This window comes from Talpa occidentalis, unplaced genomic scaffold (genome assembly GCF_014898055.3).
Source record: "Talpa occidentalis isolate TD23 unplaced genomic scaffold, MPIMG_talOcc4v2.1 talOcc4.9, whole genome shotgun sequence".
Lineage (NCBI taxonomy): Eukaryota > Metazoa > Chordata > Mammalia > Eulipotyphla > Talpidae > Talpa > Talpa occidentalis.
Genome location: NW_023605305.1, coordinates 1109962 through 1122836, shown reverse-complemented (window position 1 = coordinate 1122836; position 12875 = coordinate 1109962). Strand labels below are relative to the sequence as shown.

Genomic DNA, 12875 nt, shown 5'->3' with positions numbered 1-12875 from the left:
AGTGCGGGTCATGCCCTCCCGGGCCACCACGCAGGCCCCGAGAGCCGGGACGGGGCCCTCGCTATGAAAACGGGACCCCGGCGCCACCGGGGCTGTCGGTGGGGTGGGGTGGGGTGGGGTGCCGTCACCTTGGCCCCGTCCGGTGCTGAGACAAGTGGGGGCAGAGCCGGTCGCTGGGCTCGGGGCTCGCCGCTCAGCCCGGCCCGAGGGTGCCAACGCGGGCGGCTCCCTGCAGCGGCGCCTCCAGCAGCAAAGCCGTTGCACGGGCCGGGGGACCCCGCTGCGCCCCGGCCCCACGCGGCCCCGCACACGCCCGCGCCGGCCTTTCATCCCGCCGCCGCCGGGCCGCTGCGCCCTAATCCGCTGGCTGTAAAAAGTGGATTAGGGAAATCTCCTCTGGAAAATTAATTAATATTGAATTCAAGAAATATTTCCCGAACCGGCGCTTTGCTCAGCACTTATATTTCCGCACCCGCGTCCCCTTCCCGCCCGGGCTCCCGGCGGGCCGCCCCCGGCCTGCCCGGCCCCGGCGGCCGCTCGCCCAGGGGGGGGCCGGGCGGGCCCCGGCCGGCGCCCCCCGCTCGCCCCGGCCGCTCCCGCCCAGCGGCTGTAGGTAGCGGCTCCTGGGGCGGCCCCGCCTCCGCCAAACAAAAGTGCGGCGTCTCCCTTTCCCAGAGAGGAAGCGAGCGGGGCCCTTTCACGGCGCTGAATGGGGCTCCATTGAGGCCGCATTATGCCGGGACCCTCATTTCCCCTGCCCTTCCGCGCCCCATTCAGGGGCCTCTGACTCCGGCTAATTCGCTAACAATCCGCCGGCCTTCCCGGCCCCGGCTCGGCGCGCTTTGTCTGGGCCGCGGCCGCCCCCCACGCCGGGTCCCGCGCTCCAATTAGCCCACCGCTGGGCCTGCCCGGCCCGCCGCCCGCTGCCGTTCTCACCGCTTCCTTTGCGACCGGACTCCCCGGGGCCTCCCTGCAGACGGCGAGCCGGGGCGGGCGGCCGCCGGGCCGGGGAGACGGGTCTCGGGAAGGGAGCACCCTGAGGGTCTCGGGAAGGGAGCACCCTGAGGGTCTCGGGAAGGGAGCACCCTGAGGGCCCGCGCGCGGCGGGCGGGGTGTCTGGACAGCCCCTTCCCGCAAACCCCGGCCCGGGCCCTCGGCCTCCGCCCACGGCTCCGCTGTCGGGAGAGCAGGCGCCGCCTCCCGGCACCGACCCCTCGTCCTGCTCGAGGCACAGACACCCGAGCCCGCGGGAAGCAGACGGGGTCACCGTGGCCATGTGTCCCCTGCAGCATCACCACGCACATGTGTGCTCACGGCACACATGCACGGCACACAGGACACGAGTGTGCTCACACACAGGCCCCAGGACACACGTGTACTCACGCATGGCACACACGCACGGCACCACAGGGTGCAGACACGGGGGTCTGAGAGTGGCCCAGCCCATGCCCGGGAGGCCCACTGCAAAGGGGAGATGAGGGCCTTGGCCAAAGACGATGCCCCTAAAGGTGCCTCCCGTGGAGGGGCCCGGGCGCCACCCTCTCCTCCCATGACCCCATCCAGCTCCCTTCCTGCTGCCCAGGGGCCTGGCCTGGAGGTCCTGGGTGTCTGTGCCCCGCAGGCCCCCGCCCAGGTGCTTCATCCTGAGGGCCGCAAGGGTGACTATGTCCCCCAAATGCCTGTGTGGAAGCCTGACCTCAGGGAGGTCAGGATGGCCTGCTTGGGAATGAGGTCACGGTGGTGGAGCGTGCGGGGGACAGTGAGTGTGGGAGACCCGCATGGCGCTGGGGTGGCGGTCTGGATGGCATGGTGCAGGCCCTGCCTGGGGGCCCGGTTTGGTCCTCCCGGGCACGGGCTTTGGAGGGGGCTCCCGGAACCTGGCAGCTGGAGGGACCAGCCAGGTGGGCCAGGAGGAGGCCGAGCAGGGAGCAAAGCAATGGCCTCCCCTTGGCACCAGCCCTAGGGCAGAAGCAGGGGCCAGCGGAACCGTGCTGGCCTGTGGGGCTGGCGTGGGGGCTGCCACCAGGGGAGCTGCCTGCTGGCACACGTGGCAGCAGGGATGCCGGGGCCCAGTGGCCAGGCATGGGCAACAGCGCACCAGCGGCTCCATGGCCTTAGGGCTCCTGGATGTGTGGGTGGGGGGCTCCAGCGAGCGGGGGCCCACCCCCAGCTGCATCGGACAAAGGCCTCCCCAGAGACTCATGCTCCAGCTGAGCTGGGAGGCCCCCCAGGGTGGTTCCTCCCACGAAGCGGGGCACTGAGGCCCAGTGATAGGGTGCTGGGGGTGTGGGCTGCAGGCTGTCCCCCCACCACGCCTGTTCCTGTGGCGCGAGCACCCCAGAAAGTTGCAGAGCGTCTGATGCTCAAGCACGGCTGTCCCAGACCTGGAAATGGCCACGGGGAGTCACCAGGGCAGGCAAACCCTGGCTTCTGCTGTCCTGGGGCTCAGGCTGCCGAGCGCCCTGGAGCAGCCAGGGGTGGCCCTGGGCAGGACTCTGGGTTGAGCTCGGGGCTGGGCCGGGGTCCTCAGCACTCCGCAGGCGCCCAGGCTGTGCCCGGCGCTGGCCCGTGCTCTGACAGGTCACCTCTAAGAGCTTTAAGGGAGGCCAGGCCCTTCGAGGGAGGGGGCCCGGGAACCGCCCGTCTGACCTCAGGGGGCTTCAGTGGAGCCTCCTGTGTGCAGAGGGGCAGTGGGTGTGGAGCTGGGAGCATTTTGGGAACCTGGTTCTGCTGGAGTGAAGCAGGCTTGGGCGGGCCTGGGGCGGGCCTGCGGGACGGCACTGGGCAGTGAGGCCCTCCCGTAGCCAGGCCTGTCCCCAGCCAGTCACTAGAGGGGCTGCCCACACCCTCACTGCCCATGCAGAAGCCCAGACACCGACCCTCGTCGGGGTCAGCGGCGACTGTCCAAGGACGGCCCAGCTCCGGGAGAGCAGCAGGGCTGGGCTGGTCAGGTCTCCAGGCGGACGGGACAGACCGACAGCTCGGACCTGGGTGTGGCCCCCCCCACCCCTCGGCACCCCCCAGGCCTGCCTGCATCTCCTGGCCCAGCGTCCACCGGGCCAGAAGCCAGATGGAGCCCCTCGTGGCCAGTTCCTTTGGGGCAACCCCCCACCCTCCCCGCCTCCAGGAGACTGGGGCACTCGGGAAACTGGCCCCTCCCTGACGCCCCTGACCACTCAAGGCCCCTTGATGGACCAGCTGAGTCTAAAGGGAAAACCTGGCGCAGGCTCCTGTGGGGATTGTGGGGGACAGACCCTTCAGTTCCCCTGAAAAGGCCTCACTGTTCTAGGTGGCTGCCGAGCCCCAGGCCGCAGAGTGGCCCCTGGAGGCCGGACGGGAGGACAGGCTTGCTGTGGTCCCTCCCGTGGTGGGGGACACCTTCTGGGGGTACCCTGAGAGCCCCAACACAGCACGTTCACCCGCCCAGATGCCTGCACACCTGGGTGGGGACCTCCCTGTGCAGCTCTGCCCGCTGACCCTGGGTGGGGCCCTCCCCGTGCAGCTCTGCCCGCTGACCCTGCACGCATCACGCATGGTGCCCGCAGGGTGGCCAGGAGGAGGGTCCAAGGCGCCCGGGCCTACAGGCACCCACTGTCTTTATTTTCCTTCCTTTCCCATCTGCACCAGGGCCAAGCAGGGGGCCGCGGCGGGCCCCGCCTCCCGGTGACACCTGCCCCTTCCGCCACGCACACCTGCCCGGCCCGGCCCTGTCCAGGCTGTGTCCCTGTCCCTGCGCCCGAGGTGCCAGGGAGGAAGCCGGCCTCCTAATCCCCGCCCACCGCTCGGCCTCCGGCGGCTGAAAAGGAAGGCTGATAAATTAGCCTGGAGGGAAACAAGGCCCTTTCCACTTGTAAAAGGTCATTTCGACTTTGTTCTGGGTGAGGGTTTATCTCGGCCGCAGCAGGGACAGACAATGCCTCGGGCCTAAGTGGCAGGAATCTTAGCTCTGCTCGTGAAATTGCTGCGCTGATAAGCCAGAATGGACTTTAGAAAGAGCTAAATGGGAAAGGAGCGGATGTAGGCATTTTGGACATGACAGAGCAGGGCACACAATGGGACGTGCAATTAAACTGGGCATTAGCCCAGAAGGGAGAAGCGGCTGAAGCAGACAAAGCTGGTTCCCGCCGCCCCTCGGGCTGATCCCCGCGCTGCCACCGCCTGAGGGGACCCAGGTGCCCGGGGCCGCCCCGCAGGCCGCCCTGCCCCAGCGCCGTCGCGCCATGTGCCAGGGCCCTTGTGTTCCCGCGAGGCGCCCGCAGACTGGGCACCCGCCAGCACCTCTGCGGGCGCCGGCTCCTCGGCGTGACAGTGCAAAAGGCGAGGTGTGGAGGGGGCGGGCCTCGGGTCCCCCAGTCCCCCTGCACTGACCAGCCTCAGCCAGCGCCTGGGGGCTCAGAGCACCCTGCACAGGCCGGGGGTGCCCGTTGCCCTTGCTTTCGGCTGAGGCCCAGTCCCGGCGGGGGTGGCCAGCCCACCTGGGGGGCGCCGATAGCAGCCCCGCGGGAGGCCCTGCCCAGCCCCCAGGCCGGACGTCTGTGGCCGGCAGCACCCAGGTGCTCACACGCCTGCGGGCAGGGTGCGGGCGGACGGACGGCCCAGGCCGGTTGGGGCCCCGGGAGCCCTCCTCCAGGCTACTGCTGGGGCTCCCCTGAACCAGAGCTTCTGAGAAATGTCGGGGCTTCAGGAAAGGCGGTGGGTGGGATGGGGGGCACAGCGCCCGAGCAGCTGCCAGGCACATCGAGGCCAGGGGACGCTGCCCGGCGCCTGGGTGGTCCCTCACCCTATGACCTGCGCGACCCTGCCCCTCCCCTCCTGAGGGTTTAGGGCTCCTGCCTGCTTGTGAGCCATGTTGGTGCCCCCAGGGCTGCGGTGACACCCCCACCTCGGCTGTCGCCTTCACATCTTCAGGGAGAGCCCTTGCCGGTCAGCCCCAGAGAGGGGTCCTGCTGCCGGGCCAGCTGGATGGGGGGATCCTGGGTTCTGCCCTCCAGAACCCCACCCGAGCCCAGCGGGCGGCCGGGCTCCCCTCGCCCCTCCCCCCTGCGCACTCGGGCTGGACCCCACCAGGCCTCCTGCGAGAAGGTCCCTGATCCTGGGAGGGCACCTCCTCCCGGACCCCAGGGAGTGGGGGAGGGGGCAGCGCCCATGGGGTGGGGAATTCAAGGACCACCCTGAGCAGGGCATGTGCATGTGTGTGCACGTACGTGTGTGCATGTGCATGAGTGTGCAGGTGTGTCGCTGTGCATGCGTGTGCATGTGTGCGTGTGCGTGCATGTGTGTATGTGCATGCGTGTGCAGATGTGAATGTGTGTGTGCAGATGTGTGTCTGAGCGTGGGCGTGTGCACGGGTGTGTGTCTGTGCGCGGGTGTGCGCGGGTGCGTGTGTGCTGTGGATGGTAAAATACCATTTAAGAAGTTGGTATTCATGGACATCTCTTGAATATGAAAAGAAAATATTTATTTCCTTTTTCGCTTGTGAATCAGACGCTCTATTTAAAGAAAGTGCCCTCTGCTGGGTTGGGCTGAGTTATTACCCCTTAAGGAAATAAAGGAGCCCGCCGGGGAGGTATTCTTAGTCATTCTCTCTCCTTTTTTCTAAAATTCCTTATATACCCGTGCCTCGGAGCTGGCCTAAGATAGTGCAGATCTCACGCATTCCTGGGCCCGGCCCCGCCGCCCTGATGTCACTTCACTGCTGGGGGCGGGGAGGGGCGGGGGCCTCCGTGGTCTCCCACCACCAGGCCCCCGACCCGTGCCAGGCCCTGCCCTGCGGCTGTCTGAGCCCCGCCGTCCTGGCAGAGCCCCCTCGCCCCCGTCCAGCCCGGCAGAGCCCCCGGCGTCTCCATCCAGCCGTTACTTGCACACAGATGCGGGACCCGTTTGGGGCGTCTGTTACACCTCCCAACACATTCTGAAAGCCATTAGGGGCCCCCCGGAAGTTGCTTGGCCTAAAATGAAACTCCGGGCAGCCCCGGGGGGCGGGTGGCACAGTCATAAGCCAGGGCCCGGGAGGGCTGTTGTATAACCCCCGGGCTTTACACCCGACAGGCCGGGCCAGCGGGGTGGGCGGCTCTGTCTGGCCTGAGCATCCTGGCTCGGGCCTGGGCAGCTGCACTTGGACGCTCCAGGTGGCCCCAGCCGTGGCCCAGGTGAGGCGGCCGATCTGGACGGCCCCGGGAAGGCCTGACCGCCCTGATCCTGGATGTGGCTGTGCTGCTCGACAATGCCACGGGGTCTGGGGTTTTGGGGTCCTGCGCCTTCTTTCCAGGCTGGGGAGCTCACGTCTGCATCGCGCTGTCCTGCCCCTCACCCCAGGCTGGCTCCAGACAGGCCTGCCAGGGGGTGGCTCTGCCATGGGACAGGTCCCGCCCTCCAGACCCCTGGGCCAGGATGCTGCTGGGAAACCCCTGGAAGTGGCCAGGCCTGCGCTGGGGGCCCTCCCCATAGGGGTGCAGGGGACAGGGTCCAGGCCTCCCCCCTTCCAGCACCGTCGCGCCCGGGCCTTCCCCACACCTGGGTGTCTGTGCGGCTGGCGGCGGCTCCTGCCTGGCCACAGGCAGTGGGGACCAGAAAACAGTGCAGCTCCCCAGGGGATCCCGAGTCTGAGGTGGGGATGAGACCGAGCACCCTGGGGCCCATGGGAGTCCCGCGGTTTCCCCATTTTCACAGCAGGTCCATCCTGGGGGCATCACAGGTACAGGGCCCCCTCATCCCGGGGCTGGGCTCCCCACTGGGCACCGTCAACTGCCGCGGGTGCCAGAGAGGGCCCAGCCTCTCCCTCGTGCAGGCCGCGCACCTCGGGAAACCGGAGGCTGTTCCCAGCACCCGGGCCGAGACCCGCCCCTCGAGCCAGGCCTCCCCGGCCCGGGCTGGGCGCAGATTCCCAAGACTCCGAGCCTCGCTGCGTCCCCTGGACCCCCCGGCCCTGTGCCCACAGTCTGTTTGTTGATTGAACAAACAAACACGATTATTAATACTCAGGACACAGAGCCGAGGGATGAGGTCAGCCACTTGAGCAAATTCCTCGGGCCGTCGAAAGCCCGCCCGCCCGTCCATGTGGGCATTCTCCACCGGCTCCTCAGGCAGAGGCCCGGCGAGTGCTGGCCTCTGCGGCTGGGACCAGGACCCCCTGGGCACCCTGGCACAGGCTCGGCCCTTGGCCGACACACGCTCGATGCGGAGCAAGCAGCCCACAAGGAGACCGCATGCTGGGGCCCGGCCTCCCGACGGGCCCAGTCGCAGGCCCTGGACACAGCTGCGCCCCCGCCCTCCGGGCCTGCACACCGGAGCCTCTTAATTAGCAAAATAAACAGCATGATGATAAATGTCATGATCTGCTCAACGAATGATAGAATTGTTTTTTCAGACCCCAGGGCGATAAACGCAATCACGGGTGATTCATCCGGGCAGGGGGCCGCGTCTGGGCGGCGGGGCCGGGGCTCCTCGCAGGGACTCACCCCTCCCTCTGGACACAGCCGGGAGCCCCCCGCGCACCCGCTGCCACCGTCCCCTCGACGTGGCCGCACTGCCCCGGCTGGGGCGCCTCCCTCCCGGGTGACGCGGGCTCCGCGGCGGCCCCAGCACCAGCGGGGTTCCGGGCTGGGCGTCAGGCACGCTTGTGCGGCTCGTGCGGCGGGACCCGGCCCGTGGGCCTGCGGCTCGCAGAGTGAGGCCAGTGTGGACCCCTCCCTGCTGGAACAAGGATGACCCCTTGGCCTTGAGCCTGAGGTCAAAGGCCTCCCGTGCCAACCTCAGCAGGGCGACCAGCGCTTTGGCCACGGGGGGTGGCCGACCACCTGCAAGCCGTGCTGGCCGGGCCAGTGCACCGGCTGGTCGCGTATCCGTGCTTGGCTCCCGGACTGGTGGGCGGGTGCCCAGGCCGCTGCGCCTGCCACCAGGCCTGGACATCCTCCTCACGGCCACCACCTCGGCTGCACAGCCTCGCCTGCCCGCCTTCCAGAAAGGGCCCCCACACGCTGCAAACCTGAGCGCCCTGCAGTCCAGCACCAGCCACACACCCGGCCGCGGAGCCGCCCGCTGCCCGGCCACCTCTGCCGCTCCCGGCTGACCCAAGGGCCGAGCCCGGCCGTGCCTTTCCCTTCCCGTCCACCTGGCTTCCCGAGCCGGGTCCGCCGGAGGCCCCTCCCGTCAGAACCCGGCCGCCCCAGCCCGGAGGCAGGACAGAAACCGAAAACAGCTACCACCAGCGTGGGGACCGGGGTGGAAAATTCCAGCAAGGCCCTTAGGAGGAACGAAACTGCCCCAAGAGCCCGTGAGTTCCGTGGGCCACAGAGGAAGCCCCCAGGTCCATTCTAGGCCGGGCCTCAGGGGCTCTAGGGGGCACCCCCGCTCACGCCCCGGCCGCCTGTCTCTGGCCTCCATGCAGCTGCCCGCAGCCTCTGGTGGTCAGGGGCGAGGCCGTGGGGCTGAGCCCGGCCGAGAGGCAGTGGGTCCTGAGCACGAGGCCGGGGGGCTGGAGTCGGCGCCCATGTACGAGAAGGTGCCAGGTGGGCAGGCACAGCTGACGCTGGTGTGAAGGGGCTGTCGGGTCAGTGCCAGGGACAAGGCTGGCGGCAGACGCGGGGCGAGTGGCAAAGTCAACAGGCCCCGGCTGTCTGCGCGGCCGCCTGCCCCAGCCTGGCACTGGAGGTGCCGGGGCGATACGGGCCATTTCTTTTTCAAAGAGCAAACAGGGACGTGTGTACCAGAGCAAAGTCGCCCAAGGTCGCCGAGCCTCCTGCAGGGGTGCTAGCCCCAGCCCTCCTCACCAGCCTGCACGCCTGCTCCTGAGCTGCCGCGGGGGGGCAGGCCAGGTCCCCAGGGCCGCCTCCCGCCCAACCGCACCTGCCCATGTCCGAGGAGCACCCTCCCAGCGGCGAGGACCACCCACCAGGTGCACCTGCAGGAGGCGCCTCCCAGGCCCACACCATGCCTGGAGAGCGCTCGGGGTAGCGTGGATGGCGGGGCAGGCCCCAGGGCAGACCCCAAAGGCTGGGAGAGGTTGCACCTCTGAGCCTCGGGCCAGCGGGGACAGGTGTCGGGCGAGGCTCAGCACCTGCCAGGACCCAGGAGGCCCCACGCCCCATGCTGTTCACGTCACGTGGAGCTCAAGGCTGCGAGGACCTCTCCTGGGCCCCGGGGGGCAGGGGTGGCGCCCTGGTGCTCCGCATAGCTGCTCCCTCCTCCCAAGGTGCCCTGCCCCCGCGCCCCAGAAAGCAGGGCACCCTGAAGGTGTCTGGCCCTGCATGTCCAGGCGGGGCCTGCCCGGGATGCCCACCGGCCTGGCTGCACTGGGTGTCGGGCCAGGCTTGTGGTGGGGGGGGCGTCTCTGCAGGGCTCCAAGCCCGCCAGCCACCTTGAGGGTCCCGCAACTTTGGGGCCCAGTGACCCTGGTGGCTGAGCAGGGTACCCAGGGAGTGTGCCCCTCACTTGAGCCTCCGCCTCCTGACCCCACACGGGACCCAGAACCGGCAGGTGGGCACAGGTTGCTGGGAAGCTAAGCCACGAGGAGCCCCAGCAGGCTGCCCAGTGCTGACTGGGCAGCGGGCACTGGCCGCCAGGCCCCCGGAAGAACCTTCCAGAAGGACGTCCACTCTGGGCCCCCCGCCATCTCCCATGCTGCCAGGACCGCACCCCTAGCTGAGAACCCGGCGGCCGCTCTTGCACCCGAGCCTCGAGCTCACGAAGGACACGTCCCGGGAAGGACCGGCACAGGGGATGCCCGTCAGGCCTCTGAGGCCCTCGGGGTGCGTCCAGCGCGCAGGGACACAACAGGCCTGGGAACCGCGGCATTCGGGCACCGTCCTGCCCCCTCGCCAGCCGCGCTCGGGGGCTCCAGACACAGCGGCGGGCGCGGGCGGGCACAGGCGGGCGCGGGCTCACCTCCCATCCGAAGCCGGCCTCCTTCAGCGAGGCCCTCGGGGCCGCCGTGCACGGGCCGAGCCGCTCCCCCATCTCCACCTTCTTCTTGGCCCAGATGCCCAGGCCGGCGCCCGGGATGGAGGACTCCCGGAGCTCGAAGTCCGGAGGGATGGGGATGTCGTCCGGAATGTAGACGGGGGCCTCGTAGGGCGAGCCCTCCTTGGGGGTGAAGTCCTCGCTGGTGGGGAAGGGGGACGGCGGCCCCACGGGGATGGGGGACATGATGCTGTCCTCGGTCTCGTCCCCGGCGCTCTCGCCGGCCAGCAGGTCCGGGTCGGCCTCGCACATGCTGTTCACAGCGTCGCCGTCGCCTGCGGGGACAAGGCAGCGTCAGCCGCACAGGCCTCCCCACGCAGGCCCCGCCGCCCCCCGCACGCGCTCAGGCCTGGACCCGCTCGGGCCTGGACACACTGTCGGGCCTGGACCCGCTCGGGCCCAACACGCTCAGGAAGAGAACGCCCCGCGAGGCCTCGGCCACACACCGTAGCCTCCATAGGAAACGTCCGGACGGCGGGTCCAGAGGCCGAGGCAGCACTGGGGTGGGGGCCGCCGCAGGCCAGGGTCTCCAGAGCCACACGAGCCGCTAAGAGCCTCCCCATCAGCTGCTCTTTAAAAGGGTTGTTCTCTGTTACGGGGATTTCATCGCAATAAAAAAGAAAAACAGCCGGAGGCGCATTGTGGAGGGGGCGGCCTCTGGCCTGCAGGCCCCCAGGCACCCCTCGGGCTGGCGGGAACTGCCCACCCCCTCCCCCTGCCACGGGAGCCTCGGGAGATGGGCCTTTCGGAACCAGAATGAGCTCAGCCCGGGGCGCCCTGCACACAGGCCGCACGGGGAGTAACAAAGTTTTCTTTCTAAAGAAATCCAAGTCTGGAAGAAGGAAAAATGCCCGGGGATGACACTTATTTGCTTAGCAGCGTCCACACTGGTAACTGCGCCGCGTCACGTGGCCAGCGGCTCCTTTCTAGCTGGCTGGGAGGGTCTTTCAGGGAAGGGGGGCGGCCAAGCCACCCCGAAGCCCCCGGGCGGCCGGCCCACGACTGCCTGCGGCCTGCGCAGCCGAGCAGAGCATGGGGTCAGCGCCCACCCGTCCCGGAGCCGTGACGGCCGCACTCGCCCGGAGGGGCTGCTGCGGGAGCTTGGCCGGCTGGACGTGGCCAGGGTCCCCGGATCTACCTCAGGGACGTGTGCATGTGTGTGCGTGTATGGACACATGTGTGTCCCGTGGGTGTGCCCTGTGTGTGCGCATGTGCACATTTGTGTGTGTGCCCTGTGTGTGTCCTGTGTGTGCATGTCCTCTGTGTGTGTGCGCGTGCCCTGTGCTGGCGCACGTGTGTCCTGTTCAGTGCTACCTCCCGAAGGTCCGCGCCCGCCGGCGGGAATCAGGCTTTTAGGGCCGGCTCCATTTGCTCCGCGAGAGGGGCTCCTGCTGGCTGCAGCGCGGCCGGGCCTGGCCTCCCGCCCCGCGGTCACAGGGGTTAAGTGATTGCCTGAAGCCGCCAGGAAAACCCGCCGCTCCAACCTGCCGCCCCCACTGCTGAGGGAGAAAGCTCCCTCTTTGAGGGGGGCTGTGAGGAGGCCTCATTACTGAGCAGAAACATTTGGAGAAGGTGGGGGGTAGGGGGGCTGGCCCCGGGGCCGAGGAAGCAGCCAGCAGGCTCGGAGGCTGCAGGAGCTGCACCGACACATCGGCGCCCTGTCCTAGAGCCACTGGGAAAACAGCTTTGACACTGCCCTCCTCAGCCCCCCAAAATGGCTGGCTGCCCTCAAGACGGTCGGCTACCCCCCAAAACAGTTGGCTGCCCCCAAAACAGTTGGCTGCCCCCCTGAGATGGTCAGCTGGGGAGGGGCTGCCCTGGCTGGCTGGGTGTTTTCTGCAGCGGCAACCCACACCCCACGTCCATCCTGCAGTCCAGCTGTGCTCCCTGAGGGCACTGGGGTGCCGAGACCAGGGGGCTTGCGCACCCGGCTTGTTGGGACCCGCAGGCCCTACTCGGGTCTAGCGGTAGTTCCAAGCTAGAGGCTCCTGGCTGTGCCCTTCATTCCTGCAGTTCTTTTGGGGGACCCGCCACGACAGCAGAGGCGCGGGTGGGGCTGGGGTGGGCAGCCAGACCAGACTTGATGGTGGCCACGGCCATCAGGCCACGGGCACTGACCGTGCAGGCCAGGCCACCCAGGCCCCGCGTTCGGGATGCTGTGTGCTAACCCTGCGACGGTCATGCCCACCGTGAGGGGACCAGCTGCCCTGGCCTGGGACGCTTGGGGAGCCCCTAGTTTAAGGCTGGGTCTCTCAGCCTCTTGACGGGGCCTCGGCGGTGCCGGAGGTGGTCCAGGTGGGGCCTCAATTCCCTCTGCCAGTATTTAAGGGTATGGAGAGAAAGGGGTCTCCAAATTAGGACCCACGTGCTCGACCAGCTGGCGGCAGATGGTGCCTCCCACATGTCCCCTCGACACGGGGGACCCCTTAGCCAGATAAGGACCTCAGTGTCCCCGAGGCCCAGCCCTGCTCTGTGCCCGGCCAGCTGCAGGCTCGGGCTGCCTGCGTGGCCCCTGCCAGTGCGTGTGGCCGCCGGCTCCGCCGCCCTGGGGTGGGCCTGCAGTGGACACTGCCCTGAGGGGCCGGAACAGCACCTGAGGGGAAACCTGGCGGAGTGTGAGCAGGTGTGTGAGTGTGCGGGGGTGTGAGTATGCAGGTGTGTGTGAGTGTGCAGGGGCTCCCACGTGTATGCATGTGCATTGTGTGTGCACACCTGAGTGTGTACGTATGCGGGCGTGTGTCTGGGTGTGTGCAGGCGAGCTGCACATGTGAATGTGTGTGCAGGTGCAGGAGTGTTGGGTGTCGGCGAGCACGTGTGCACAGCGGTGGATGAGTGTGTACGGGGCCACGGTTGGGCCGTGATGTCCTAGGTGACCCGCCTCCCTGGGCCCTTTGCTGGGAGGACCTGCTGTGCTCCCT

The 12875-nt window shown here is 68.5% G+C and overlaps 1 protein-coding gene across 1 annotated transcript in view; it reads right to left on the bottom strand.

Moving 5' to 3' along the window:
• Positions 1–12875, bottom strand: part of PRDM16 (PR/SET domain 16) — a 148640-nt gene that overhangs the window by 113985 nt on the left and 21780 nt on the right. The window contains 1 exon segment of the mRNA XM_037499564.1: positions 9883–10232. Within this exon segment, the coding sequence (XP_037355461.1) occupies positions 9883–10232 (350 nt within the window).